This window comes from Zonotrichia albicollis, chromosome 21 (assembly GCF_047830755.1).
Source record: "Zonotrichia albicollis isolate bZonAlb1 chromosome 21, bZonAlb1.hap1, whole genome shotgun sequence".
In the NCBI taxonomy this organism is placed as follows: domain Eukaryota; kingdom Metazoa; phylum Chordata; class Aves; order Passeriformes; family Passerellidae; genus Zonotrichia; species Zonotrichia albicollis.
The window spans coordinates 1,355,621-1,381,666 of record NC_133839.1 but is presented as its reverse complement, the minus strand read 5'-3'; the positions used below and the strand labels follow the sequence as shown (position 1 = coordinate 1,381,666).

The 26,046-nt window shown below is 59.9% G+C and overlaps 2 protein-coding genes across 9 annotated transcripts in view; both read left to right on the top strand.

Moving 5' to 3' along the window:
* Positions 1 to 7,399, top strand: part of RABL6 (RAB, member RAS oncogene family like 6) — a 54,372-nt gene extending 46,973 nt beyond the window's left edge. For both annotated transcript variants that reach the window (XM_074556671.1, XM_074556672.1), the window contains exons 12-15: positions 406 to 754; positions 2,785 to 2,956; positions 4,658 to 4,707; positions 5,340 to 7,399. In XM_074556671.1, coding sequence (XP_074412772.1) covers positions 406 to 754; positions 2,785 to 2,956; positions 4,658 to 4,707; positions 5,340 to 5,543 — 775 coding nt within the window. In that variant the 3' untranslated portion in view covers positions 5,544 to 7,399. The remainder of the gene's footprint in view (positions 1 to 405; positions 755 to 2,784; positions 2,957 to 4,657; positions 4,708 to 5,339) is intronic.
* Positions 7,400 to 10,463: 3,064 nt separating this feature from the next.
* Positions 10,464 to 26,018, top strand: AJM1 (apical junction component 1 homolog). Of its 7 annotated transcripts, none has more exons than XM_074556085.1 (4): positions 16,302 to 16,529; positions 20,393 to 20,469; positions 20,707 to 20,785; positions 22,184 to 26,018. In XM_074556085.1, the coding sequence occupies exon 4, from the start codon at positions 22,244 to 22,246 to the stop codon at positions 25,472 to 25,474; it is 3,231 nt and encodes a 1,076-aa protein (XP_074412186.1). In that variant the 5' UTR covers positions 16,302 to 16,529; positions 20,393 to 20,469; positions 20,707 to 20,785; positions 22,184 to 22,243; the 3' UTR covers positions 25,475 to 26,018. The 7 variants fall into 7 exon arrangements, 6 of the variants coding, with proteins under 6 accessions (XP_074412185.1, XP_074412186.1, XP_074412184.1 ...); XR_012583392.1 differs by lacking the exons at positions 16,302 to 16,529; positions 22,184 to 26,018 and adding exons at positions 17,118 to 17,379; positions 20,870 to 22,138; XM_074556082.1 differs by lacking the exon at positions 16,302 to 16,529 and adding an exon at positions 17,126 to 17,379.
* The last annotated feature ends 28 nt before the right edge of the window (positions 26,019 to 26,046 follow it).

Genomic DNA, 26,046 nt, shown 5'->3' with positions numbered 1-26,046 from the left:
TCTTACCCCATGCCTTGGAGCACTGTGCTCCTGTGCCAGTGGGGCAGTTCTGCATGCTTTTCCTCAAATTTGAACAAGGGCCTGGAGCTAAGCACCAGAGTGGCTGTTTGTAGTGTGTGGGGAGGAGAGAAGAGTCAAGGCTTGGGTGAAGGGAGTGGAATCACTCACCACACCCTGTGCTGGGGAATGATGTTCTCCCCACACCACATCCTGTGGGGTGAGGGTGAGGATTAGGGACACGAGGGTTATCCTCAGCCTGAGTGGTGCCTTTGGCCCCACACTGCTATGGGATGCACTGCCTCTCCCAGTGGGGTGCATGATGCACCTTGAGGCAGGCTCAGCTCTTAACTGTGCCTTGCTCCACAGAACAGGGTGGACAGACTATGACAACTTGTTTCTTCTCAGGTCTTCCAGAAATTCTCTGAAACCGCAGAGTGAAGCAATTTTGACCAAAGCAACTGACCCGAAGCCTCCTGACAGTTTACCTCCCCGTTCTGGGTCTGAACGAAACAACAGCAGCAAAGGCAACACAAGCCTGGCAGCTCCTGCTGCTGCCCCCACAGCAGCAGCCCAGGCCTCAAAGGCCACTGCCCAAAGCAAAGGACTTGCTTCCAAGCAGAAAGTGGTCAAAGAGGAGAAGCCTGAGGAGTCTGACAGTGATCAAGAGGGACCAATAGCTACTCAGATGCTTTCATTCGTTATGGATGACCCAGACTTTGAAAGTGAAGATTCTGACAGCCAGAAGAAAAAGATGGTAAATAACAGCCCTGGTTGGTGTGAGCTGTGCCCAGCTGAGCTGGAAGGGTTGAGGCATTGCCCTGAGCAGAGCCTTCATCCGATCTCCCCTCCCTCTGCAGCAGTTACTAAGCAACCTGCAGAGTTTGATGTGAGCACAAACCCAGTAATGCTGAGTATGGAAGCCACCTGGCAGCAAGAACCCCATAGAATCACAGATCCATGGAATACCCTGAGCTGGAAGGGACCCAGAAGAATCATTGAGCCCAGCCCCCCCAGCAGCCCCAGCCTGGGCACCCCTGGCAGCGCTGCCCAAAGGCTCCTGGAGCTCTGGCAGCCTCGGGGCCGTGCCCATTCCCTGGGCAGCCTGGGCAGTGCCAGCACCCTCTGGGGGCAGAACCTTTTCCTAATATCCAGGCTAGACCTTCCCTAACATGAAGTTTGTGTTTACAGATGCAAACAAGATTTATGTTTGGGTCTTTTACTGTGCTGTTTACTCTTAGCCAGTCCAGCAGTTCAGGAGATACAAAATGCAAAGCTCCTGGGTTTTCAGGGGAACTTTAACATGCAGAAGGGTGTCTCTGCCAGAGTGAGCTCCCTGCAGTCAATCCAGCAATAAAAAGGCCATCACAAAATTTGCTTGGCAAGGCCTAAAGGGAAGGAGGAAGGCCTGCTTGGGAAGGACTTTCCAGGACAGCAGAGGTAGCTGTAAGGTCTGTGACATTCAGCACATGCCAGCAGGTGTCTGCTAAAACAAATACGCCAGGGGTCCCCTCACACCTACCCTGTATTACAGGTGGAGAAGACACTTGTCCTGCACCTCTTCTCTGAGCTGGTCAGAACTTGCTGCATGCCTTGAGATATCCCTGAGTTTGGTGACCATTTCTCACAACCTGCAGAGCAATCTCTGGAAACTGCTAGCAGTGATTTGGGATGGGCAGTGGCTGTTCAGGGGTGTCCTGATGTCTGGGTTTGCTGGTGTTCAGGGGGTTTCCCTCAGTTGTTATGATTCTGGAATCCTGTTGAAAGAGCTATTGTCACAGTTTCTTTGACCTTATTTATGTGTCATGCTGTTTAGTAAGTAATTTTCTATTCATTTTGCATCTTAACTTCCTGCTTTTCTTGACAATATGAAACCAAAAGTATTTGGAGCAAATTTCCATCTCTTGCGTGCTCCAGTGAGAAGGGATTGATGAGAAAGCAGCAGTGTCAAGGGGATGCCTGACCCTGGGGATGCTCCATGGCACGTGGATGCTTTCCCACTGCAGGGTGTACTGGTCAGGCAAACCAGTACAGCCACTGCCATTGCCAGGGTGGGGGCACTGCCTGACCAGCAGCACACTGGGGCCGTTTTCCATCCATGCACAGAGATACAAGGAAAGGTTGGATCAGATTCTGAAGAGGATGAGTTGGCAGGTATCAGAAGATCATTAAACTGATTTTCCATTCCCATCATGCAGAGGTGGAGGATTTTGGGGTAATTCCAGGCTCTGCAGCATCCTGGGTTTTAGCTCATGCTGAAGGGGCAGATTTGCCCTGGGAGCACATTCCCTTTTGGCTTGATGAAGGGAATTATTCTGCAGACATACTCTGCTTCCTCAGCCCTGCTGCCTCTGGTACCTGAGACCCACAGAGCTGCACAGCAGAAAGCATTTGTCACTCAGGGCTGGAGGGGAGTTTTCAGTCTGTTTGATTGGATTTTCCCAGAACAGAGATGCCTCCCCAGGGCAGAAGGAAGATGATGCTGGTGAGCTAAGAGAGTTGAAGGTCTCATTTAATCCCTTTATATTGGGAATTTGATTTCAGCAGCCCCAGTGTGAAGTTTTCAGAACACCCTCGTCAGTACCAGTGCAACTGAGGCATTTTACCAAGGCAAAAATTAGAGCTCATGAGATCCAGGACATTGATTTCCAGGCAGTAACAGCTCTTTTCAGCTGGCATTTCCTTCCCTCCTTCCCACCTGCTGACATCTGACATTTTTGTATGCAAAATGGTTAGAGATTTTGGTTGAAGGATTTGTCAGTGTTGTCTGCCTTTGCTTCTCTCTAGAATGAATTCCCAGTGCGAGAAGATCTCTCTGAAATATCTGATGATGATACCTCACTGGCAAAGCCACCCCAGCCTGTGAAATCAACAGTCCCCTCCTTTAAACTGAAAAACGACTCAGATCTCTTTGGCTTGGGTTTGGAAGAAGCTGGTCCCAAGGAGAGCAGCGAGGAAGGTAAAGCTCACACCTTTTTTCCACTCTTCCTGCTTTTGTTTGTCAGGCATCTGGTTTTTCCAAAGTCTTTCCAGCAAACCAATTTGCACTAAATAAAATACCCTCTAACTTCATGCAGTGCCCTGTGTGAGTCTATAATCTGGTTTAGCACAGCATAAATAGCTTTTAAGTTTTTCCCCATGAGGATGAGAACTTGGCTTGTCCCTGGCACCAGCCATAGGTTATTTTTGTCCCAGCTGCAAGCAGAAGCACATCTTTCACAAGCTGCTGCTGTGTAAGCCTTCCTGCTTAGCCCTGTGTGCTTGGGAATTGGTGTTCAGCATTGCATTGCAGTGTCCACCCCCTCCAGAATTTGGATCAACTTGAACAAAATGCTCTGACATACCCTGCCAATTTCCTCTTCTGTTTTTGAGAAAGATGGGGTGGGATCCTCTTCATGCAAATAATCCCTGCTGTCTAGGCATTACTGCAAAGCAACTTCCTGTAGACCTGCCCCGATGTCAGCATGAAAGATGGGAATTTAAAGATTTAAGGAAGGAAAAAAGCTGTGAGCAGCACCAGAGAGTGCTCCTTGAATAGCTGTTCCAAAAGTGTGAGGAAGGTGTCACAGGCTGCCATGGTTCCATCGGCTTGTCACTCCGAGCTGCTGAACAGCAGAGCTTGAAATAGCTGTAAGTGCATCTGCAGAGGCCCAGGTCAATAATTTAGCTTCAGTTTAGATTCTTAAATAATTAAATGTGGGTTCCTCCTATCTCCTCTTTTGGTGATGAATATAAAACCGTCTCTCAGTCGTCAGTGATTGGAGCTTGACTGGCAATTAGGCTTCTCCATGGCTGCCTGTACACATCAGCTGAGGGAAAAGGTATTTGTAGGTAAGAGCGACAGTCAAACAGCACAGGTGAAAAGTGGTGCTGCTGTGAAGCCTCTTGTGAAGCAGCCAAGCAGGAGTCCCCTGTTCAAGGAGGTTTTGTGCAAAGGCAGTGGACACTCAGCAACCAAGTCATCAGCCATAGTCATATCTGACACATGTGATAGGGATGGACTCTGGGACTCGTTTGGTAGTGTGAAAGTATTCACCCCTGCAGAGCAAGGATGTAATTTACAGGGATGTAATGTAATTTGGGAATGTAATTTCCATACACAGTGTGAGCAGCAGTGAGTGTTGGCCCGCCAGGGTGTCCCATCTGCTGATACCCTGCCCTCACTCATCCTCAGAGAAGGTGCCTGGGAGGATTTCCATCAAAGGGGAGCTGTTCCCAAGAGCTCCTCTTCATTTCTGGAAATAACGGTCCAGTCCCAGATTTGGCCTTTGGAACCAGTTTGTAGAGCTGGGCTCTAGATGTGTTTCTTAGTAGCTGTGACACAGTGAATGCTAGGTCAGTGTTGATCACACAGATCATATAATGCTCATAATGAAACGAGACAGGTACGGTTCAGTCAGGGTGTGAGGGCTGGGCCTGTGTTGCTTCCCAAAGGGGCGCAGTTTGGCCTGGGGTGCTGGCCTTGCCTTTGCCCCTGGGTGCCCAGGATGGAGCATTTTGTTCTCAGAAATGGGGCCAGGGCAGAATTACAGCTCTTACCATTTAAATTAAACACAATGTTTCTGGGTCGGGTTTTTTTGGGTTTTTGGTTTGGTTTGGTTTGTTTGTTTTGTTTTTTGGTTTTGTTTTTTTTTTTACTGTTGGTTGTTTGTTTTAACAGATAAACAAGCTTCTAAGGAGAAAAAGAAGAAGAAAAAGAAAAGCAAAGAGGTATTGTTGATTAAACAGATCTGCTGTGTTACCCACCTGCCAAGAACAGACGTGGCCTTGTGTGGTTTCCTCCTTGGGAAAGGGACTTGGTGGACTCCATTCTGTGCTCACATCCTGCACTTCTGCTCTCTGCTTCCCAGGCTCTGCAGACCACTGAACTTCAAAGCGAGCTTATAGAGCAGTTGAATTTTGGAAAGGGAGTGTGTGAGTTTGTAAAATACAGGATGAGGAAGAGCAGTGCCTCTCTGCTAGGCTATGTGCATAGTACCATGATTTTCAAGCAGAGGGGTGCCCACAGCATTCATCTCGTGGATGGTGAGGGAAGCCTGCAGGAGGCTTTGTCTGTGCCATTTAAGCCTGGTGTTGTTGGGCACAAACTGTCAGAGAGACCAGTGCCCTATATAACCCAGATGGTGTGTCTGCTCCTCTGTCCAAGCTTACAGAAGGGTCTTCTGTGCTTCAACCTGAGTAAGAGTCCTAATTCAGTTGAAGACACCCCTGCCCATGGCACGGGGGTTGGACTAGGTGCTTTCCAGCCCAAACCATTCTTCAGAGTCAGGTGTCAGGGCAGTACATCCTGGGTCACTGGCGCTCTCAGAGCATTTGCTAATAAAAATGTTCTCATTTTGCAGGAAGAGGACAAGTCAGTGAAAAAGAAGAGCAAACACAAGAAGAGCAAAGAGAAGGAGGAGAGCAAAGAGGAAAAAGAGAAAAAGAAAAAGAAAAAGAAGAGCAAGGAGAAAAGCAGTGAGATAGATGAACTTGAGGCCTTTCTTGGCGGAGGAGGAGCCGGCATGAGCAAACCACAGGGCGGGGGGGACTACGAGGAGCTGTAGTTTGGCTGCGAGTGGACTCTGCACCATGGCTGTCTCCATCTTCTCTGATGAGTCACCCCAGGACAGGCACAGATGTGTAAAGCTTTGGTCCTTCACTGTATGGTCTCTCAAACCAGAATGAGCAAAACAAAAGCTTTACATCTGTGTGTGCTGCTCTGGTGCATCGTTACACAAAGAAAACCAAGCTGAGATGTACGTGAGCCAGGGGAAGGTTCAGGGCATGGCTCCAGGCCTGCTGCCAGGCTGTCAGTTTTTCTCCTTGCAGAGATGCCCCATCAGGTCACTGGCAGGCTGTGGGGCAAGGGGACCTGCCTCCTGCTCCATCCCTGCTGCATTCCACTCCTGCACACCTGAAATTCCTGTCTTGTTAAGAGGAGCGCAACAAAACATGCTGCATGAACACATCATGCTTGACTGTCTCAAGTCTTCAACTTCTTATCCTTCCTATTTTTTTAAGGAGAAAGATTATATTGGCCATTGCTTCACCCAGCAGTTGATGAGCTTTAAGTCAAGCAGATCATGCTATGGTACAGCTCTCTAAAGCAGCAGGCGCCGGGACAGTGTGAGAGAGAGTGTGATTGTTGAAGTCCTTTGAACGGGACCTTTCTGCACAGCAGCTTAATTAGCCCTCACTGGTGCTGCTGTTGGAATTCATGAAGCCCATTGATTTCCGTGGCCCCAGTGTCTCAGACACTACATGTAAGCTGCTATGCAGTTTGGGAGGACAATGAAAAATGCAAAGCTAACCTGAAAGAGAGAAAAAAATCAGTGCTTTTCTGCATTTCCCACCCTTGAATTTGCATATTCCAGAATCCCCTGCTGCTGGGACCTCTCAGGGACATGACTCCATGTGGAAATGAAGATATCCAGAGCTTCAGAATTGGCTACAGGGCAGTGTTGGCATGGCAAGGCATTTGCTTCTCAGGCATTTTCCAGTCAGGCTGTAAACCCTGGCTGCTGCTCTGCCGAGAGGGACCAGCACTGCAGCTCAGCAGCGTCCGTCCTGCTCCAGCCTCTGTCCATCCTGCAGGCAGCCAGTGTGCTGACTCTCCTGCCCAAGGAGAGAGCCTCCTCTGTCTCATGAGCTTGGGAAGTCTTTTAGTTTTTGCTTTGAACATAAACCTATGGATTAGTACCTGCTCAGCAGCCGTTGGATGGGCACTATGGCCACCCCTTGGCACTCACCTGTGTCTCAGTCAGCAATCCCTGTGTTTGATGGAGCTGGTCAGTTCTCTGACACCTCCTGGTTTGGGTCTGGGGTCCCTTGCTCAGCTCAGATGGTGAAGCTTCCTCCAGGTTCTGTGCATTACATTCCCCTCTTCCCTTGTAAGTTGATTTGAGGTTTGGTTTTGCTCTCCCTCACCCCTTTCTGTTGTAAAATGTCAGCCATGAAATGCAAACTGGAGTTTCTTTCTGCATCCCTATAAAGCAATGTTCTATTGATCCATTAATCATTCCAGAGCTGTCTTGACCAGCAGGCATTTCCTGCTCAATTTTTCTTCTTCTTGTGCCCAAAATGCACTTGTAACCATTTCCCTATAAAACAGACTGGTTTCTTGCTGTATGAGCAGTGCGTTGTTCAGGTCTGTCTGCCATTAGCATTTGCCTCTGAGCATTCCATGTGGCACTGCAGGGAAATTGCATGGGAGAGTTCAAACTTTGCACAGCCGGGGAGGAAAAGGAGGATTGAGGACTGGTCTGCTGCCCTTCTGGGCAAAGGCAGGTGGAAGTCCAAGCCTCAGCTGCTGCAGTCCCGAAAGTGCTTCTGTTCCATCAGGACTTTGGGTCATGTTCCATTTTTGCGTTGAAAAACCCTGGTACAGTCCATTCTGATGATAAAGCTCTGTTGTACACTTGTCTCTGCACATCTTCTTCTAGCCCCGAGCCCCTGTGCCTGGGCTCGGGAGCTGTGTGTCCTTCCTTGTGCTGCTGTGCTCCCACACCTCAGGGGAGGGGGTGCTGAATTAAAATTCATTCCAAAAAAAGGAGCTGAACATAAACCCATGAGTTCTTTCTCCAGAACTGAGGTCTGCCCTGAGGGAGCTGTTGCTCCCCACAGCGTGGAGGGGCAGGGGTTGGCTCAGGGTGGCTGCAGGGCCTGCGCTGGTGGCTGACAGGGGCTGGCCTCGCTGTCTCTGCCTCCCGTGCCAGGTTTGCTGCCCTAGGAGCCTCCACATTCCCTGCAGCTTGCCAGCACGAGGAGCTGAGGCAAAAACAAGCAAAGATGAATCATTCTGCTCCCAAATACTCCTGTAAAAGAGAAAAGCAGATGCGCAAGGACCTGCTTACACTAGCTGGCTCTACTTACACTCGAGCCACGGGAGGGTGTGTGGCATGGTTTGGCTTCTGCAGCAGGGGCAGAGAAATCCCCACCCTGTGCTAAAGTGGGAGTGTGGAAGGGAAAAGCAACAAAAAGGCTCATTTTATTATGCACACAATCCCAGAATGATTTAGGTCGGAAGAGACCCTAAAGCTCATTCCAGCCTCCTGCTGTGGGCAGAGACACGTTTCAGTAGACCTGATTGCCCCAAGCCCTGTCCAGCCTGGTCTTTTTAGGCTTGGGCTTCTCCCTTTTCCAGGGAATGCTGAACTGGTTTGAGCTACAGCGTGAGCTGTGACCCAGAGCCAGCAAGTGGGAGGGAGGGGAGAAGGAAATTGGCCTTGTTTGAGCCGGGCTTTCCCTTGCCATCCTTTCAAAGAAGCTAAATATAAAAAGTATGTACGTGCCTGTCGTTATGGGGAAGCTTCTGCAGGATCACAATGATATAAATAGTTACTGCAAGCATCTCTGCAGGTACCAGGGTATTTGCTTTTGGTTTTATCACTCATCAAAAAAAAAAAAAAACTGAGAGCTTGAGGCTGAGGAGCTACAGTTTCTTGGAGCTAGCGCTGGTCAGAGCTGCAGGGGCTGGATTTTGAGCAGTAGGAGGGAAAAATGCAGATTTATCACTGCATTTTGTGTGGGGTTGTGTACCCAGCACAGCATGGGAAGCCTCATCCATCAGGAACAGGGTAGTGCCTGCTCCCCTGCCTGCCTGGGCGCTCCAGGGCCACCAGAGTGTCTTGGCTTCCACTGTGCTAGCTTGGAGCCAGAGCACTCGGGATAAGCCAGGACAGAGCTCCAAAGGCCCCTGCTGTCCCCCAGTGTCCTCCGGGCCAGGATGGCCCAGGCGCTGTCCCATCCTCTGCAGGTGTTTGGGGAGCATTCCTGCTGTACCCATCCCTGGAGTGGGACAGCCCAGCGTGACAGCTCACAGCTGTTATCACTTGGCAGCTCCTGGTGTGTGACAGTGCAGCTGCTGAGAGGGGCTGTGGGTGCTGAGAGGGGACGGTGGGTGCTGAGAGGGGCTGTGGGTGCTGAGAGGGGCTGTGGGTGCTGAGAGGGGCTGTGGGTGCAGAGAGGGACAGTGGGTGCTGAGAGGTACAGTGGGTGCAGAGAGGGACAGTGGGTGCTGAGAGGGACAGTGGGTGCTGAGAGGGACAGTGGGTGCTGAGAGGGACAGTGGGTGCAGAGAGGGGCCATGGGTGCAGTCAGACTCTGGAGCAGACACTGACCTGAGCCCAGCAGGTTCCACCATGCCTGACAGCCTCGTGGCTCCTCAGGTGGGAGCCAGTTTTGGGGAGACCTTCCAGCTGCCCTGCACCAGCGGCCTGAAGCTGCCCATCTCTGTTCTGTGCCTACTGTCCCCAGGATTCCTCCTGTGTGCACAGCATTCCCCTCCTGATGCCCAGGTCTCCTTGGTACAGGTGACTGGCTCAGTCTGCTGGAAAGGTTCTTCCTTACATTAGTCTGTCCAAACTCCTCCCTGCAGGGACCCAAGCTGCTGAGCCCATGCCCAGCCCTGCAGGGCCCCAAAGGGCCCATGGCTGATACCTGGCCTGTCACTGTCAAACCAGCCCAGGACAGGCAGACAGGTCCCTGCAGGTTGTGCCACCACCACTCCAGTTGTTTCCCTGCCCATAGCAAGGGGTTGAAACTAGCTGATATTTAAGGACCCTTCCAACCCACAGAAGTCCATGATTTTATGATCCCTGTGGAAAGCTCTCCATCACCTTCTGCTTGGCGCTCAGGAGCTGTCTGATCACTGCCATCCAGATTTATTCCTGGACAATTTCTGCTGATTTATTACTTTGCCAGGGCTCTTGTTTAAGTGCTGCTCCCTCTCCATGGCCCTTTGCCAATGGGGCTCTGTCCCTGCTCCACCATTGTCCTGCTGGCCAGGGCTGGTTTTAATGATTGCCATATAATCCCTCTCCTGCTGCCCCTGGGACGGGCTGGCCTTTTCCACAGCTGTAGCCTGTGTCACCAGGGCACCCAGCCTTCCTCATCCCCCATGGTCAATGCCAAGGGCCACATGCAAGGAGTGCCCTGATGGTGCCCTTTGAGGGATGCAGCTTTGCCCTGTTTCTGTTGCTCCCATAGAGTCACAACAAGTCTCCCTAGCTTGCCAAGGCCCGGGATGGGAATTTGCTTCCTTCCTCCTAGCAGTGAACATGAAAAAGTCATTGGAACTTGGATTTTAGCAGGCCTCAAAATGAATGTGTAAAGCTGTGAGTGCTCTTGGAGACTTTGGGGGGGCTGTGGGGCAACCAGGACCCCCAGCCCTGGGCTAGGATGGGCCTGGGTGGGGGCTGGGTTGGGGGCACAGTGGGGTTTTTTTCTGCCTGCAATGTCCCTGCATCCAAGGCTCCAGGTGCCTGGGGAGCCCGTGGTGCTTCCCTGTCCTTTGGGATGCCCCCGAGCAGCCAGATGAGTGGTGGTGGGGAAATCCTGCAATAGGACGGGTTTGGGGAGCGGGGCTGTAGCCTAGCAACAGCCTCAATCATGGCATAATAAAATTAATCTAGCGCTGGCTCAGTCTGCTGCATAAAGATACCAGGGCAAGTAGCTGAGCCTTTTTAACTGGTAGGTTTGCTTCCAAAGGAACCTGCAGCATCTGTGGCATGTGTGAAGTGTTCCTGGCCCAAAGGTGCTCCACGGTGAGTATCCAGGCTTCCCCTCCCAGCCCGTGGCAGGGTGGTTGCTGAGCACAGGGAATTGTCCTCTGGCACCTTCAGTGAGCAATCCTGGGCCCTCTGGGGGCTCGGGCAGACACGGTGAGGGGAGGTGGGGTGAGGTCAGCTAAACTGGGGACTGGGGCAGCCTGTGGGAAATGGCTCCATTCCAGGTTAAAGCAGGGCTGACACCTGCACGTGTGCTTCTGCTTGGAGCTTCATGGGGATACTGCCATGGGGCAGCCGGTCTGGGAAGCCCTTGAACCCCTGGGTACCCCGGGGTGTTGGCAGGCTCTGCCTTAGGGCAGGAGCAGGAGGGGAGGCGGTGGTGCCGCTCTCCGTGGCACAGAGGGGAGATGGGGTGCTGTGCTCCTGGTGGCAGGGGACACCCGCGGGTGTCAGTCCCGGATGGCTCCAGGACGGCACGGAGAGCACCTCCAGTGCCTGAGGCTGGGGCTGTGCAGCGGCCACGGCTGCAGCCCGAGCCGGTGTCTGCGGCCTGGCTGCGGGAGGAGGCAGCCGGCTGGGGAAAGAGCAGCCTTGTCCCTGGAGCCGCAGCAGAAACGCCCTCCCCGTGGCCGTGGTGGAGGTGACAGGGGTGAGGGGATGAGTTCCTGCCTGCTGGGGCCGGCACCAGTGCCAGGGCAGCCCCGCAGCTGTGGGAGTGACCAGGCTGCTCTGTGGCATGCGCTGAGGGGAGCTGGAGGCAGACTCAGCGCCCAGCCCAGGGCACTGGTGTCAGGGCACACCGAGATCCCTCCTCACAGCCATGTGGGGCACAAGGGGATCTGAAACAGGGTATGCCTGTGGCCCTGCTGTGGGTCAGCAGATGGATGCCCTGAGCCTGCTTTCCTGTGAGACTTTGGGGACTAACTAGTCCTTCCCAATGAACCCCAACAGGAATGTGGGGTTACAGCTCTCTGTGCAGGCAGGGACTTCTCAGTAGCTGCTCAAAAGGCGCCCTTGAGTGCCACCAAAGCCCAGGGGCCTGCAGGGCAGGGTCCAGCTCCCTCCCCAGCCTCCAGGAGGGCAGCAGGGCCCGATTTCTCCCTTGGTTCACAGCTGGAGGCAGGGAGAGGATGAGAGGGAGAGAGGAGAGAAGCTGAAGAGACCGTCCTGCCCCCAGCCAAGCATCACACTGATGCCAGCCAGCTTGGGAAAAGCAGAGCATCACCCACAGGCAGGAGCTGCAGGGTGCCAGCAGCACCTCATCCCATTGCAGCTCTGCCTCTCCCAGCTGTGGGATCCCCAGGTTACCTTGGAAACAGAGGATTTCGCAGCAGCTTGCAGTGGTGCTGCCTGCGGTGGGGGCAGAGGCCCATGCCCACAGGCCTGCCCTGCCCTCTCTGTGCCCCCAGCCCTGCCTGTGCTGCTCCCCTCTCAGCCCTGCCCCAGGAGCAGGGGTGGGATGGCTGCCAGGCCCCTTCTGCTCCCCCGAGGTTGGTCCTGCAGTGGGTGCTCTGTGCCCACCCTGTGCCCCCGCTGCCCACACAGGGAGGATGGGGAACAGAGAGCCTGAGAAAATGGGAAGGTATCAAATGATCAAACATTCATCCCCACTGTGAATCGAACAGAAGGATGGAGTAGAGCAGCCCCAATACTTCTCGGAGTTACCACATCACATATGAGTCCCCAGCATGACAAGGCACTGCGTGCCAGTCACCCCCATTTCCCAGAGGGGTGTCACAGCCCACAGGGTGGGCACAGGTGGGTGCCACAGCCCCCCATCCGCATTTTGGGGTGCCCCACACCGTTCACCCAGTGCTGGAGCCCTCACCACGGTCTGGGTGGCTGCAGCCCGTGGGGGGGACCCAGCACCCACCTCCTGCCTCAGCACAGCCCGGCCAGCCCCACTGCAGCCTCTTCCCTGGAACCGCGTCCTGCCGGGAGCGGACACGGCCCCGGCATCGCCCCCCGGGGCTGCGGGCGGCCCCTGACCCCTCGCGGGCCGCACTGGGGAGCGGAGCGGGAGCGCGGAGCGGCCTCAGCAGAGGCGCTGCCCCGGCGCAGGCATCACCCCGCGGCCGCAATCGCCCTGACACCGGCTCCGTGTCTCAGGGGGCCCCGGGCACGGGCCGGCGGTGCCAGCGCCGCGCTGTCGCTTCCCATCGCGTGCCTCGATGAGCTGAGCAGCCTCTCCCTCGCTCGGCTCTGCCCTTCCCCAGCACAGCCCGCTCGGGAACGGGTCCCAGCCGTGCCGGGGACAGCGAGCCCCGCGCTGCCGGCGGGGTCTGACAGTGCCATCCCCACCCCAGCCAGCCCCTGCTCCCCGGCCAAGGGCACCCCTGGGGGGACACCCCGGCTCCCCAGGCTGGGCATTTTGGGGACCCGTTGGCTGCTTGGCATCTGCAAGCCGGCCACGTCCCGCGGGGCACATCCCGGAGCGCAGCGGGCCCGGGCGGGCTGGATGTGCCGGCGGGGAGGGAGGATGCGCCCTCTCGCCGCTCCTCGGTAACGCGCCCGGCACGAGGCAGAGGTGGAAACTGGTTTTTTGTGTTTAATGTCCTTCCAGGTATTTTTCCCCAAGCGGTTTCAGAGTTTCTCTGAGGAATCTCCTCCTTTTGCTTTCTCAGAGTGGCCCATGTTGGCTTCCCCTGGCATCACCAGAGCAGTGCCTCTGTCTCACTGCCAGACTGGGGCTGCCAGAGGGGTCACAGGTATATATTTGAATATACTGTTTGTCAAAATTTAGACAAACAGTATATTCAAATGAGATTTATTTTATAAAGCAGATAAACCACTTAAAGCTCCACCAACACTTGAATACAGGTTTGTGATGTCAAATGGAATTGTTACTGCCCGACTGACTTGAGAATGCCCAAGATTTTAAGACAACTAACCCAGAGTATTTCCTTTGGGCAGTGTCCCAACCAAAGGGCAGAAATTCTGATGGAAGTTTTGCTGCTCCAAGGGGGATGGGCTCCACTGACCTCCACTGGGCCTTGTGGTCAGGTCATGGAATCACACCCTGGTTTTGGAAAGGACCTTAAAGCCCATCCCATTCCACCCCTGCCATGGCAGGGACACCTCCCACTGTCCCAGGCTGCTCCCAGCCCTGTCCAGCCTGGCCTTGGGCACTGCCAGGGATCCAGGGGCAGCCACAGCTGCTCTGGGCACCCTGTGCCAGGGCCTGCCCACCCTGCCAGGGAACAATTCCCAATTTCCAATATCCCATCCATCCCTGCCCTCTGGCAGTGGGAGCCATTCCCTGTGTCCTGTCCCTCCATCCCTTGTCCCCAGTCCCTCCCCAGCTCTCCTGGAGCCCCTTCAGGTCCTGGCAGGGGCTCTGAGCTCTCCCCAAAGCCTCCTACAGGCTGAACCATCCCAGCTCTCCCAGCCTGGCTCCAGAGCAGAAGGGCTCCAGCTCTCTGTTCTGTCACCCCCCCCCCCCCCAGCTGGGGTCTGACCCTCTGTCCCTCCACAGCTGTCACACAGAGGTGACAGGTCAGCCTACCCAGGGACAGTTGGTGCCATGGCTGGCCTTACTGCCTGCTGGGGCAGCTGCTGCTGCCACAGGTATCCTGGAGAAAACCCCTATTCTGGGGCCTCCCCTCACTGCCCACCTGCTCCTGCCCACACTTGCCTCCTGGTGAGCCTCTGCCCCTCCTGGCAGTGTTTTGCAAATGCCCAGGAAGGTCTTTCCAATGCTTCAAAACTGCTCCGTGCTGGCCCAGTCAGAGCTGTCCCAGTGGTCCCCAGCAGTGTCCCCTGTCCCTGACCTCATTGCTGTGCCTCCACAGCTCCTGGTGTGACCTGAGGGCTGCCTCAGGGCACCCCCAAGCCCAGCAGGTTTGCAGAGTGGCCCCTGCCCCCATGGCTGCCCCACCAGGGTCAGCATCCTCAGGGCAGCCATGGGGGCTCCTGTGCTGTGGTTCCTCCCTGCTCTGAGCTGCACCAGGGACACAGCGGGGCTGGATCAGGGGATCTCCCGTGCCAGGTTCATGACAAATCTCACAGTGAGCTCCCAGCGTGGCCTCAATGAATTGTGAGGGCTGTGAGACCCCAACACCCACCCCCACCCTCAGCTTTGCAGCTGTGTAGGACAGGTGTGACCCCAGATGTCCCTCTGGGGTCACACCTGTCCTACAGGTGTGTAGGATGAGATCTGCCCTGCTTTGGGTCTCACCAAGGGTCCAGAGTCACAACAGACCTCCAGGGTGACCTTTGGGCATGTTGTTCCTCTGTGCCTCAGTTTCCCCTTTCGATGGGGCCCATCAGAACCAAGTCTGTCACCTGCAGACACTTTGGCCAGGTCCACACTGGCAGGGGCAGGTGGGGAAACCGAGTCACAGGGACATGGTGAATATTGTGGCTCTGCTCCCTGTGGGGTCTGGGGGAGGACTCAGCACCAGGGAGGCAAAGGCCCCACAGGAAGGGGGATTTGCCCACACACTGGCCCAGCTTCACTGCTACTGGCCTTGACAGCAAGCCACAGTGGGGCAGCCCAGACCCAGGGACAGGAGCTGATCCTGCCTCGGGACAGGCACCAGGCTGGCCTTTTCCTTGTGGGATTGCAGGACTCAGGCTTGTGGGATCCCTCTGGCTATTCACGTGTTCCCGTGGCACAACAGGGCCCCAGGCAGCTCGGCCAGGGACAAGCCTGGACCCGCAGAGCTATGGCAGGGCCCCAACATCTCTGTCCCCCACACAGGGGCGGGGGACAGTTCCATCCCAACCTGCTGAGTCCTGCTGCCCACGTGGCTGTGCCAGGGGGTCCCTTCCCTGTGAGGGGCTGCCACCCCTGAGGGTGGTGTTCCAAGGCCAGGGGCAGCCCCCAGCCCTGCCACCCACCCCTTCTCTGTTCCTGGGGACCAGGCTTGCCTCCCCTGCCTGAGTGCCACAGCCTGGGAGCCCGGGGTGTCACAGCCTAAAGCAGCAGCACGGCCCCGTGCTCGGGGCAGGTGACAGCACGACCGCAGCCCTCAGGGGCATCTGCTCCTCTGCCACAGGCTGCCACTGCTCGAGCAGGAGGAGGAGGAGCAGAAGGAGCAGGAGGGGAAGGCAGTGTCCAGAGCCCCATTGCCCTGAGCACGTGACATGGCGCTGGCATCTCCGGTGCGTGGAGACCTGCCCGCGGTGCAGTTGGATCCCGCAGCACCTTCCAGCCTGCAATAGCAGCCTCACACGGGGAGCAGATGGTCCCACTGCCCCTTGCCATGGGGCTTGGGGGACACGGTCCAACCCGTTTGTTCCCTGATCTCGGACTTGTGGTCACTCCAGAGGTCCAGACAGGCGACCTGAATCCATGCAGGTGTCGCCCAGGGCCACAGCTGCACGGACAGAGGGTGGCACTGTAGGGGATGCCCTAAGGGGAGCACACTCCTCCATGCGCGGTCTCGGCATCCCACAGGGATGGGCTCTGGCATCGTTCGGGTGATTGCACCCACGGGCGATTCGGACGGAGCCTGCCCGGTGCTCCGGCGGTGTCGGGGCTGGCAGCAGGCGGAGCAGATGGAGCAGCGCGGCGGGGACCGCGGGGGCAGGAAGCCGAGGGCAGCGGGAGCGGCTGGACCGACAGCCGGAGCCCGTGTCCTGCAGAGAGGAACGGGGAAGAGCCGGGGCGTGCGTGGGGGCCGGGGGTGACGGGGCCCATCTGACCACGGTGCGGGGGTCCCTCGGCCCCGTGCGTGCAGCAGGGACAGGCTCACCCTGCTCCCAGCTCCTCCTCCAGCTCTGTGCCACTCGGCAGTGCAACGAGTTCCTGGCGCTCAGCCCGGCCCCCAGGGCACACACCGCCGGTGCCAACGGGCTCAGCAATGCCCACCCACTGCTCCCAAGGGCATTCCTGCGGGACTCACAGCAGTGCCAGCCTGCCACAGGCCCGCCAGTGCGGGCACCAGAGACAGTGGAAGTCAATTCCTGGAGCTGCAGTGAAAGAAGGAAAGGGTTTTGGCTGCAGGGATTTTGAATCGAGCAAATCCCGGGGTGCACCTGCCATGCAGAAACACACGGAGAGCAGCAGCCTTGGATCAGGGCTTGGAGCCATGGCAGGTACTGGTGGGTCCCAGGGCCATGGCCCCTGGTCAGGGCACCCACAGGTGCTGGGGCTGCCCCCGGAGCTCTGGGCAGTGGAGGGCAGCTCAAGGAGGTGATGGGGGGAAACTGAGGCGCAGCTGTGACCATGGGGCCGTGCTGTGCATCTCCGGATGCTGGGGCCTGAGTGTGCCGGGAGCTGTTCTGTGCCTCCTCCGTCCATCTCCATCACTGAGCATCCCCGTGGACTCCAGCCACCACAGGCAGCGAGAGCCCCGGAGACTCTGGGAAAACGAGGCCATTCCATGGAGGAGCTTAGCCGGGGATTTCGCTGCCCAGTCGGCCCCAGCCGCGCAGAGCCGCGGTGATGGGGCAAGGTCAGGCAGGACAGGCCCGGGGCCCTGCGGGTCTCTGTACAGGGTGTGGGGCAGAGCCCGGTGTCCCGTGGGACATTCACAGCCACGGAGCGGGGAAAGCCCCGGAAGACGGCACCGGGGGCACCCAGACCCGGCCCGAGGTCCCGGGGGAAGAGGGGGCGCCGCGAGGGGCGGGGGCGGGGCCGGGGTTGGGGAGGCGGCGGGGGAGCGGAGATGGATGGGGATGGGGATGGGGGATGATGGGGACGAGGAGCGCTCTGGGGGCGGTGCCGGGGGAGGCTACGGTCCCGGTGCCGGCCCCGCCGGTAACTCCGCCTGCCGTATTAATGGGAAAACAAGCGGCTGCAGAGCGTTGGGCCGAGCCGTGCTGTGCCGTGTCGGATCGGGCGGAGCCGGGCCATGGTCCCCAGGGCGGCGGCAGCCCCAGCCTAGCGCGGCGGGGGCGGCGGGGGGATGCGGCGGGAGCCGCCAGAGCGGCTGGCGCGGAGCAGGTAAGGGGGTCCCGGACAGGGGGCTGGGGGTCGCTGCACCCCCGCGGGCCCCCCCTCGCCGGCCTCTCCTCGACCATCGCCTCGCATCACATCCTATCTCATCTTCCCCCTTTGCCACCCACCGCGCTCCCCATCCCCATCCTATTCCCCGAAGATCCTCCCGGGGCATCCCAACCCCCAGGCTCCCCACACAATCGTCCCGTGCCCCACATCCCCGTCCCCGGCTATCTGTGCTCCCTCCATTCCATCAGTCTCATCGGGGCCATCCCCATCCCGTGCTCCCGAGCCGAGTCATCCCACCCCATCTCACCGGTATTTCGGGGTTCCCCATACTCCCGTGTGCCCTATCCCCATCCCATCCTTATCCCCATCCCCATCTCCCAGCCACAAACCCATCCTCATCTCGGTCCCATCGCACCGCAGCGCTCGAGCGGAGCCATTTCCCCCCTCCCCCCGTGCCCAGCTCAGCGCCCTGCGCGGCCCAGCGGGCCCGGTGCCGCCGGTGCCGGTGCCGGTGCGCAGGGGGTGGGGGCAGCCGGGGACACCGCCCCGCGCCTGCGGCAGCGCCGGGACGGATCCGCTCCCGCCGGAGGCCACCCCAAGCACGGAGCCCCCAGTCCCGGCCCCACAGCTCGCCCTCCCGGCTCGCTCCTGGTTCCCCCGCCCCCCGGCATTGCCCGTTTGCGGGTGCCCCCCACGCTGAGGGATTAGAGGGGCCGGGGCTCGGGGCGTCCCCTGCACCCCGGGGTGCTGCTGCGCCGGCAGGATGACTCCTCCGGGGGCACAGGCTGGGCTCGGGTTTGGCAGCCATCTGTGCCTGGTGCGCTTGGGACAGGGACAGGGGGCGATGTGGCAGTGCCAGGGGCAGAGAGGCTGATTCAGGGCCTGGGGAGCAGAGCGGAGGGGCTGTCTTGTGCACAGGGCGGGCAACCGCCACAGGGGCACCGGGCACCATGTGCGTGTCCTGGGGGTGGCACGGGACGGGGGGAGCGTCTATTTGCCATGGATGCGGAGCAGTGGCGCGATGGGCAGTGGGCTCCCTCACCACAGACCGTGCCGGCTGTCAGGGCCTGCTGTGGGCAGTGCCCAGGCAGCAGCGGCCATCAGCGTCCCGCTGACACACACACGGTGCACAGGCCCGTGCGCAGCAGAGCTGGCTGTGCACAGCGGCACACACGGGCACAGACACTGCCCCCACGGCAGCTGCTGCTGGCACCTCCAGCATCATCTGCTCCAGCAGTGTTTGCAGCAAGATGCTGTCCTTGGCTGCCTGTCCCAATGCAGGGCCACTGGTGCACTCAGGCTAGCACTTGGGGCAGTGCTGGGCATTGCTGGGCAGTGCTGGGCAGTGCTGGGGCAGTGCTGGGCATTGCTGGGCAGTGCTGAGGCAGTGCTGGGGCAGTGCTGGGCAGTGCTGGGGCAGTGTTGGGGCAGTGCGGGACCAGTGCTGGGGCAGTGCTGTGCAGTGCTGGGGCAGTGTTGGGCAGTGCTGGGGCAGTGCTGGGGCAGTGCTGGGCAGTGCTGGGCAGTGCTAGGGCAGTGCTGGGCAGTGCTGGGGCAGTGCTGGGGCAGTGATGGAGCAGTGCTGGAGCCATGCTGATGCTGCTGGCCATGCCCACGGGGCTGTGAGTGCAGTGGGCCCGGTGCAGTGCAGTGTGTGCTGGGGCTGCTGTGAAGGGGGGGCAGCAGTGCAGTGTGCTCAGCACTCTGCATGTGCAGGCAGTGTGCAGGCACCGTACCCACTGCAGCAGTCCTGCCTGCTCAGTGGGATGTGTGTGGGCAGCGAGCAGGCAGGATGGGCAGCAATGCCCCGACAGTGTGAGGGCAAGGATGGGCAATGTGCGCAGGGTGCGCGGGGCAGTGCCCTGGCAGGGCCCCAAGTGCAGGATGGGCAGGCAGTATCCCTTGCCATGTGCAGACAGGCAGCGAGTGGGCAGTGCTCAGGGCGGCACGGGCAGGCCGTGCACTGGCAGGGCTGTGTGCATGGGCAGCTTGGGGCAGAGCGCAGGCAGTGCCCTGGGAGTGTGGGCAGTGTGCGGGCAGTGCCAGCTGTGGCTGTGGGGCAGGCAGGGCACTGCAGTGCGTGGGCAGCGTGGGGCCCGCACTCCTTCCCCCACAGCCCTCACGTGGCACACGCGGCAGTGACCCAGTTCCGGGCATCCTCCGTGGGCCCCTCTGGCAGCGGGGTCGCCCCCAGCCCAGCTCCTCGCGCTGCCGGAGCCCGGCGCTCACGGGCAGCACGGAGGGAGCAGCGCCCGGGCCCCTGCCGGGAGCGAGGGCAGGACCCCACGGGGGGCGGCTCCCACCCACGCCTGGGCACCGGCCGCTCTGCCAGGGCTGTCGGCAGGTGTCACATCCACGGGGAGACACCGTGTGGGCATCCCGGGTAGGGAGGCTGGTGCCTGCCGAAACTGGGCAGTGCTGGGGCAGAAGGGGGCATCCAACCAACCGGATGCCCACTAGCCGGGGGGTGGAGAGCAGAGGGAATGCAAAACCCTCTCCCTGCAGAGCTGGTGTCAGAGGCTGGTGGGCATGTGAGCATGGTGGCACTGGCAGCACCGTGGGGCCATCCCAGCTCTGCCCCCCTCAATAGGCAGAGGGTTCCAGCCGCTGCAGGAGGGCTCTGCTCTCCCTGCAGTGCCACAGAGCCCCAGCTCCCCGTGCAAGCCTCCCCCTGCACCCACGCTGTCCTTACCCACGCTGTCCTCGCAGAGGAGGAATAATTTGGAGAAACCATGGCAACCCCACAGCTCCACCGGCAGTGGGTGCCGCTGGTGGGTGGAAGACACCAGAGCCTGTGGGATGCAGCGCCCACATCCCCAGCGCACAGGGATGCACACACGCTGGGGGACAGTTCTTTGGGTGGCAGTTCCTTTTGGTCCAGCAGGGCTGTGGCTGCAGGGATCTCTTGAGGGTGCTCCATGCACTCACAAGGCGTCCATGGCCCCAGCAGCCACACTTCCACCACACTGGCAGTGCCCAAGGAGCCTCATGTGCCTTGTTTGTTTTACAGCGCTGGGATGGAGTCACCACAGGCCCCTCGGCCACCTCAGCCCACCCAGCCCCTCACTGCTGCTGCTGATGGACCAGGTAGGATCCTGGGCTACAGTTCCTTGCCTACCAGCCACCCCAACACCACAGGAATGGGCTTCCCAATGCCACTGTCCCCGTCGCTGTGGCACGGGATGCTGCCTTGCCGGACCCACACACTGTAACACAGCAGAGCCAATACTGGGCCAGTTTTTGGGGGGCAAACCTGCCCTCCCAGCTCTGCAGGGAGGCACTGGGACCCCCATTTCCTTTCTCATGGCATCTTGCTCTCCCCAGCCCATCACATGGACAGACACCCCAAGGCCACTGGAGTCACCTCAGCTCTGGCATCTGCACCCCCCCAGCTTTGGAGCAGGTAATGAGGAGGAACCCAAGTCCCCTCCCCATCTCTGCATAGTCAGTGCTTATTGCTAAATAAAGGAAATTCTTTTCCTCTAAGAAACATCCTCCCTGTTGTCCTCTGCTGCTCTTTAAAGCCAAGTGTCCACCCATCTTTAGTGCAACACAGAGCAGCCAGCGTCAACCCGTGCACCCAGGCCCTTGGTGGCCACAACACCCAATGCTCAGAGGACATGGTGAGGTGACTGACAGCTGGGGGGGTCCCTGTTGTGAGCAGAGAAGGTGCACATCTCCCAGTGCTGGTGACAACCCATGGCAGCTCTCGAAGGGCTGGTAGGGAAGGTCAGTGCTACAACCCACTTAGTCCTTCCTCTGTCCCCACCATGCACTGAGGCAAACTTGTGCTGATGTCCTCATTGTCACACAGCTGTGCCACACTGTGGCTGGGGACTCTGCCCACCCTGGCCACCCAACAGCATTGTCCCAGAGCACTGGGGTGCTTGGTGCTGGCACACAGTGGGCATCAGACCCCATGTCCCACAGCAGCTAAAGCCACCATCAGCCTTGCTTTCCAGCCCAGGGGACATGTCACAGCCATGGGTCACAGAAGACAACAAAGCCAGAGGGTACTGAGCCAGCACAGCTCGTCTGGCATAGGGAGGTGATGCAGGTATCACTGCATACATGTGGGTTGGGGCACCCACCACAACACCCTTCTGCCACCCCTTGGGGCCACCCCTGATCTGAAAGACCCAGAGAGTGCAACTCTGTGTAGCCAGCACTGTGACAACCCCACACGGGAGTTTGTGGGCCACAGTGGGTGCAGCCACCACAGGGAGGGGTTGTAGCTCCTGCCTCCTACAGAGCCCCAGACCATGGGGGCTGCCCAGTCACCATGGTGGGTGCTCATGGGGCCTGTCCCTGGGCCCTGGTTCCCCCTGCAGTGCTGGTGCAGGGACGTGGGTACGCACAGTCCCAGGAGATCCCTCAACACTCCGGTGCTCTCACCAGGACTGAGCACATGCTCCCCATGGAAAATCCAGGTGTTGAACCTTCACAGCCCTGCCCAGAGCTGCCAATTCATGTGATTCTGCAAGACAGTCCCTGTGCCCTGTGGGCCAGGAAGAGGGCACAGTACTCTGTGTTCTCCTCTTGCTATGCTGAGCTGGTATGCAGTTCCCTGGCTGCCCCCATCAGTGTCCTGCCAGCTGCTCCATGATTTGCACCCTGGATCTGGAAACTTTTTCCAGTTTCTTCCTCCAGTTGATTGACTATTGACAGCAGCAGTGGAGGCTGGGATGCCCTCAAACCTTCCTTTCTGAAGAGATGGTCAACCCCCAGCTCTGAGCTAGGAGCAGTGGGGATTGATATGAGGTCACTCCAGGATTGAGGCACTTCATGTGTTCTCTTGCAGGGTGGGCTACCGTCCTCTGAGGCCGTGTGACAGGGAACTAGCAGAAGAGTCGCTTTTAAGATGACACGAACAGACCCACCTGACATTCTGGTGTCCACGGTGTACCAAGACATCAAGGTGGCGACAGCAGCCCCTGGGGATTCCGTTGTCTGTCAGCCCCTAGCACAATGTGATGCCTCCATGTCCTCCTCCCTGTCCCGCGAGCCGCAGCCCTTCAACAAGCGCCATTGTAGGAGTTTCGACTTCATCGAGTCGCTGGAAGAGCTGGGCACCCCCTCGGCCATGGAGCGCGCCTGCCCGCGCCCCGGCATGCCCGAGCCCACGCCGGGGCCGCCGGGCAGGCAGGCGCCCCCGAAGCCGGACCCGTACAGCGGCAGAGCCCCCGCGCCGCGCAGCGAGCCCAAGCGCCGAGCCCGCTCCAAGAGCGCCCCGCGGGTGAAGTCCACCCTGACCCCGGTGCCCATCACGGTGGCGGCATCACCGCCGCCAGCCCGGCGCGGGCGGGAGGTGCTGAGGGTGGCACGGGAGCCCTCCCGCACGGATCCCTCGCCGCGCCGCGAGGCCCCGATGCCGCTGCGGGCGCTGGCCAACGAGGTGCACCCCATCAAGCTGCAGCCGCAGCGGAGCAGCGTCAGCCGCATCTCTCCGCTCTGCCTGGGCAGCAATTGCTACGAGGAAGGGCCGGGGGGGAAGATGGGCGCCAGCCCCCACGTCAAGTGCCGAGTGGACATTAAGCCGGACGAGGCAGTGCTGGTGCACACGGCGCGGAGCCTGCGGGCAGCCCCGAACCGCCCGGAGCCGCCGCGCTGGCCCCGCACCCCCGGGGCCGCCCGCAGCCTGACCGTGCCCGGGAGCCGGCAGGCGTCCGCGTCCCGCACGCCCACCCCCAGCGACTCCTACAGCGGGGACCCTCCGCTGCTGCCCTACCCCGGTGAGTACTACGAGGCAGACCCCCGGGCACTGGCGTACCAAACAGTGCCCGTGCCGGCCTCACGGGAATTCAGGGAGTACCCCGACAGAGGCTGCATGACCTTTTCGGCCCCCGGGGTCCCGGCCAAGTTCTTCTACGCAGAGGAGTCAGCGCGGTGCCCCAGCCCAGCCATGCCCCTCCGCAGCTCTGGCTATGCCAGCTACCCCTACCCCAGCCGCCACGCCGTGTCCCAGCCCTTCTACACTGAGGACCCGGCCAAGGTTGCCGCTCACACGATGCCGGCCCGGACGTTGTACGTGGAGGAGGCGCGGGGTTACCCGGTGCAGGAGGCACCTGCCCGCACCTTCTATGGGGATGAGCCCCGCTTCTACCCCCCGCGCGGGACCCCTGTCAAAACCCTGTACGCCGAGGACGCTCGGACATACCCAGCCCTCGGCTCCTCCCCACGGCTGCTCTACGCCGAGGACTACGGGAAGTACCGGGAACGGGAGGTGCTGTCGCGCACGTGTCCCCCGCCCCGCAGCGCGCAGCCCCTGCATTTCGGGGACTGGTACTGCCCCGAGCGGGCCACGCTGCCCTACCAGAGCCTGCAGCTGTCCCGCTTCACCCCACAGCCGGCCGGGCGTGAGGCCATGTTCTCCTCCTGGCATGCCAGCTACGGCGTGACCCCACCGCGGCTGGGCCGGGAGACGCAGCACTACTCCAAATCCTGGGACAACATCCTGGCGCCAGCAGCGCGCAGGGAGGAGGCCCTGCTGCGTGGGCGCAGCTATGAGAACCTGCTCGCCCATGAAGAGCACCGTGCCTTATCCCCCGAGGAGCGCCGGCAGCCTGTGGTGATCAACCTGTCGAGCTCACCCAAGCGCTACGCGGCCCTGTCCCTCTCCGAGAGCTCCATCCTCGAGCGGGTGCACGCCGACGGCAGCCGCGGGCCCTCGGGCCGCTCCTGGTACGTCACGCCGGAGATCACCATCACCGACAACGACATCCGCGCCGAGGGGCTGGGCCGGAGCGAGAGGCGCTCGGCCAGCTGGGACATGCTGGACGCGGGCCGGGAGTGCAGGCCCTACGCTGTGCCCTGCGCCCCGCAGCCCAGCGCCAGGGAGAGCGGCTCGGGGCGCCAGCGCAGCCTGGAGCAGCTGGACGAGCTCATCACCGACCTTGTCATTGACTACAAGCCGGCGCCGGGCCACCGCTCCGGGGACAGGGACAGCCTCGCGGAGCAGCTCAAGCAGCTGCTGAGCAGCGGCGCCTCGGGGCCCCCCCGGCGGACCGAGAGCAGGCGGGTCCCTCACAACGCGCCCGAGGGACCCCGACCCACAAAGGAGCAGCCGGGCCCCAGCTCCCATGCTGGCACCCCGCGCCGCCCACCGGCCACCGGCCCTTTCGAAAAGTCACCGGAGAACTGCTCGCCCGACCTGAGCGCTGAGGAGGACGACATGATGATGTGCTCCAATGCCAAGTGCCGGCGCACAGAGACCATGTTCAATGCCTGCCTCTACTTCAAATCGTGCCACAGCTGCTACACCTACTACTGCTCCCGGCACTGCCGGCGCGAGGACTGGGACACGCACAAGGCCAGCTGCGTCTACGGGCGGGTGGGCAGCGTCTGCCGCCACGTCCTGCAGTTCTGCCGCGAGAACACCGAGGTGCACAAGGCCTTCTCACGCATCGCCAAGGTGGGATACCTCTCCCGCGGCCGCGGCGTCCTCTTCCTGGGCTTCCCCAATGCGGGCTCCGCCGAGAACTTTCTCCAGTTTGGGCTGGAGAGCCTGCTGATGTCCCCCACGTACCTGTCCCTGCGGGAGCTGGACAGCTACTCGGACAACCTGGGGGAGTATGCCCAGGAGCTGCGGGAGACAGGCAACCAGTACGACCCCAACGAATGTTTCCTGCTGAATGTAACCGTGGCCGTCACTCAGAAAGTGCCAGAGAGGCCGTCACCGAAGATGCAGGTCCCGACGGTCAGGAAATACGCCAAGGTGGCCTTAGCCTCCTCCAGCCCTGAGAAGAAGATCTTGAAGAAGGAGCGGGACATGGAAACGTTGATCCTGACGCCACCGCCCGGAACGGCGGACATCGACAAGGAGGGGGAGGAGGGCCGGAAGGCACGGGAGGTCTGCTTCATCAACATCCAGCGGGAGCTGCGCATCCGCGGCGTCTTCCTGCGGCACGAGTTCCCCGCTGTCTACGAGCAGCTCTGCGACTTCGTGGAGAGCAACAAGCGCTTCACCCCCACCACCATCTACCCCATCGACAAGAGGACGGGCAAACAGTTCATGTGCATGATTATGGCGGCCTCCGAGCCTCGCACCCTCGACTGGGTGGCCAGCCCCAACCTCCTGGACGACATCATGTGAACGCAGGGCGGGGGCACCCCCTCTGTAGAGACGTGCTGTCCTGTCAGAACCCCCTCGGCTGTTACACCAAGGGGTACCAAGGGGAGGGGGCTGCGGGCAGCCGGCAGTGCTGGGGGGCCGGGCGGTGACGGGAGCACAGCCCCAAGTCTGCCCTGGAGCCCAGAGCCCGGGGAGCCCCTGCAGAGCCCTCTGGCGTGAGCGGTGCTTGGCCAGAGCGGGGGCGTCTCGCACCCCCCCAACCCCTGCTGCAACCCAGAGCCCCTCGGGCCTGCCCCAGGCTCCCCTCAGCACCGAGGGTCCCCGCAGCGGCCATACCCAGCGCCTGGGACTGGGCTGCGCCAGGATCGTGTCCCTGCCGCGCCTGTGTAGCCTGTGCGTGTTACTGCGGAAGCGTCAGGCGCCGGGGGGGCCTGGGATCCCCCGCGGGCTCTGGGCACAGAGCGGGGCAGGGCTGGGGGTCCCGGGGCGGAGCGGCCACGGTGAGGGATCGGCGGGAGGGAGGGGGGGGGGCTCTGACCGGGGTCGGAGGTAATCGCCAGTGAGGGGTGACGGTGGCGGGGACCGGGGAAGGC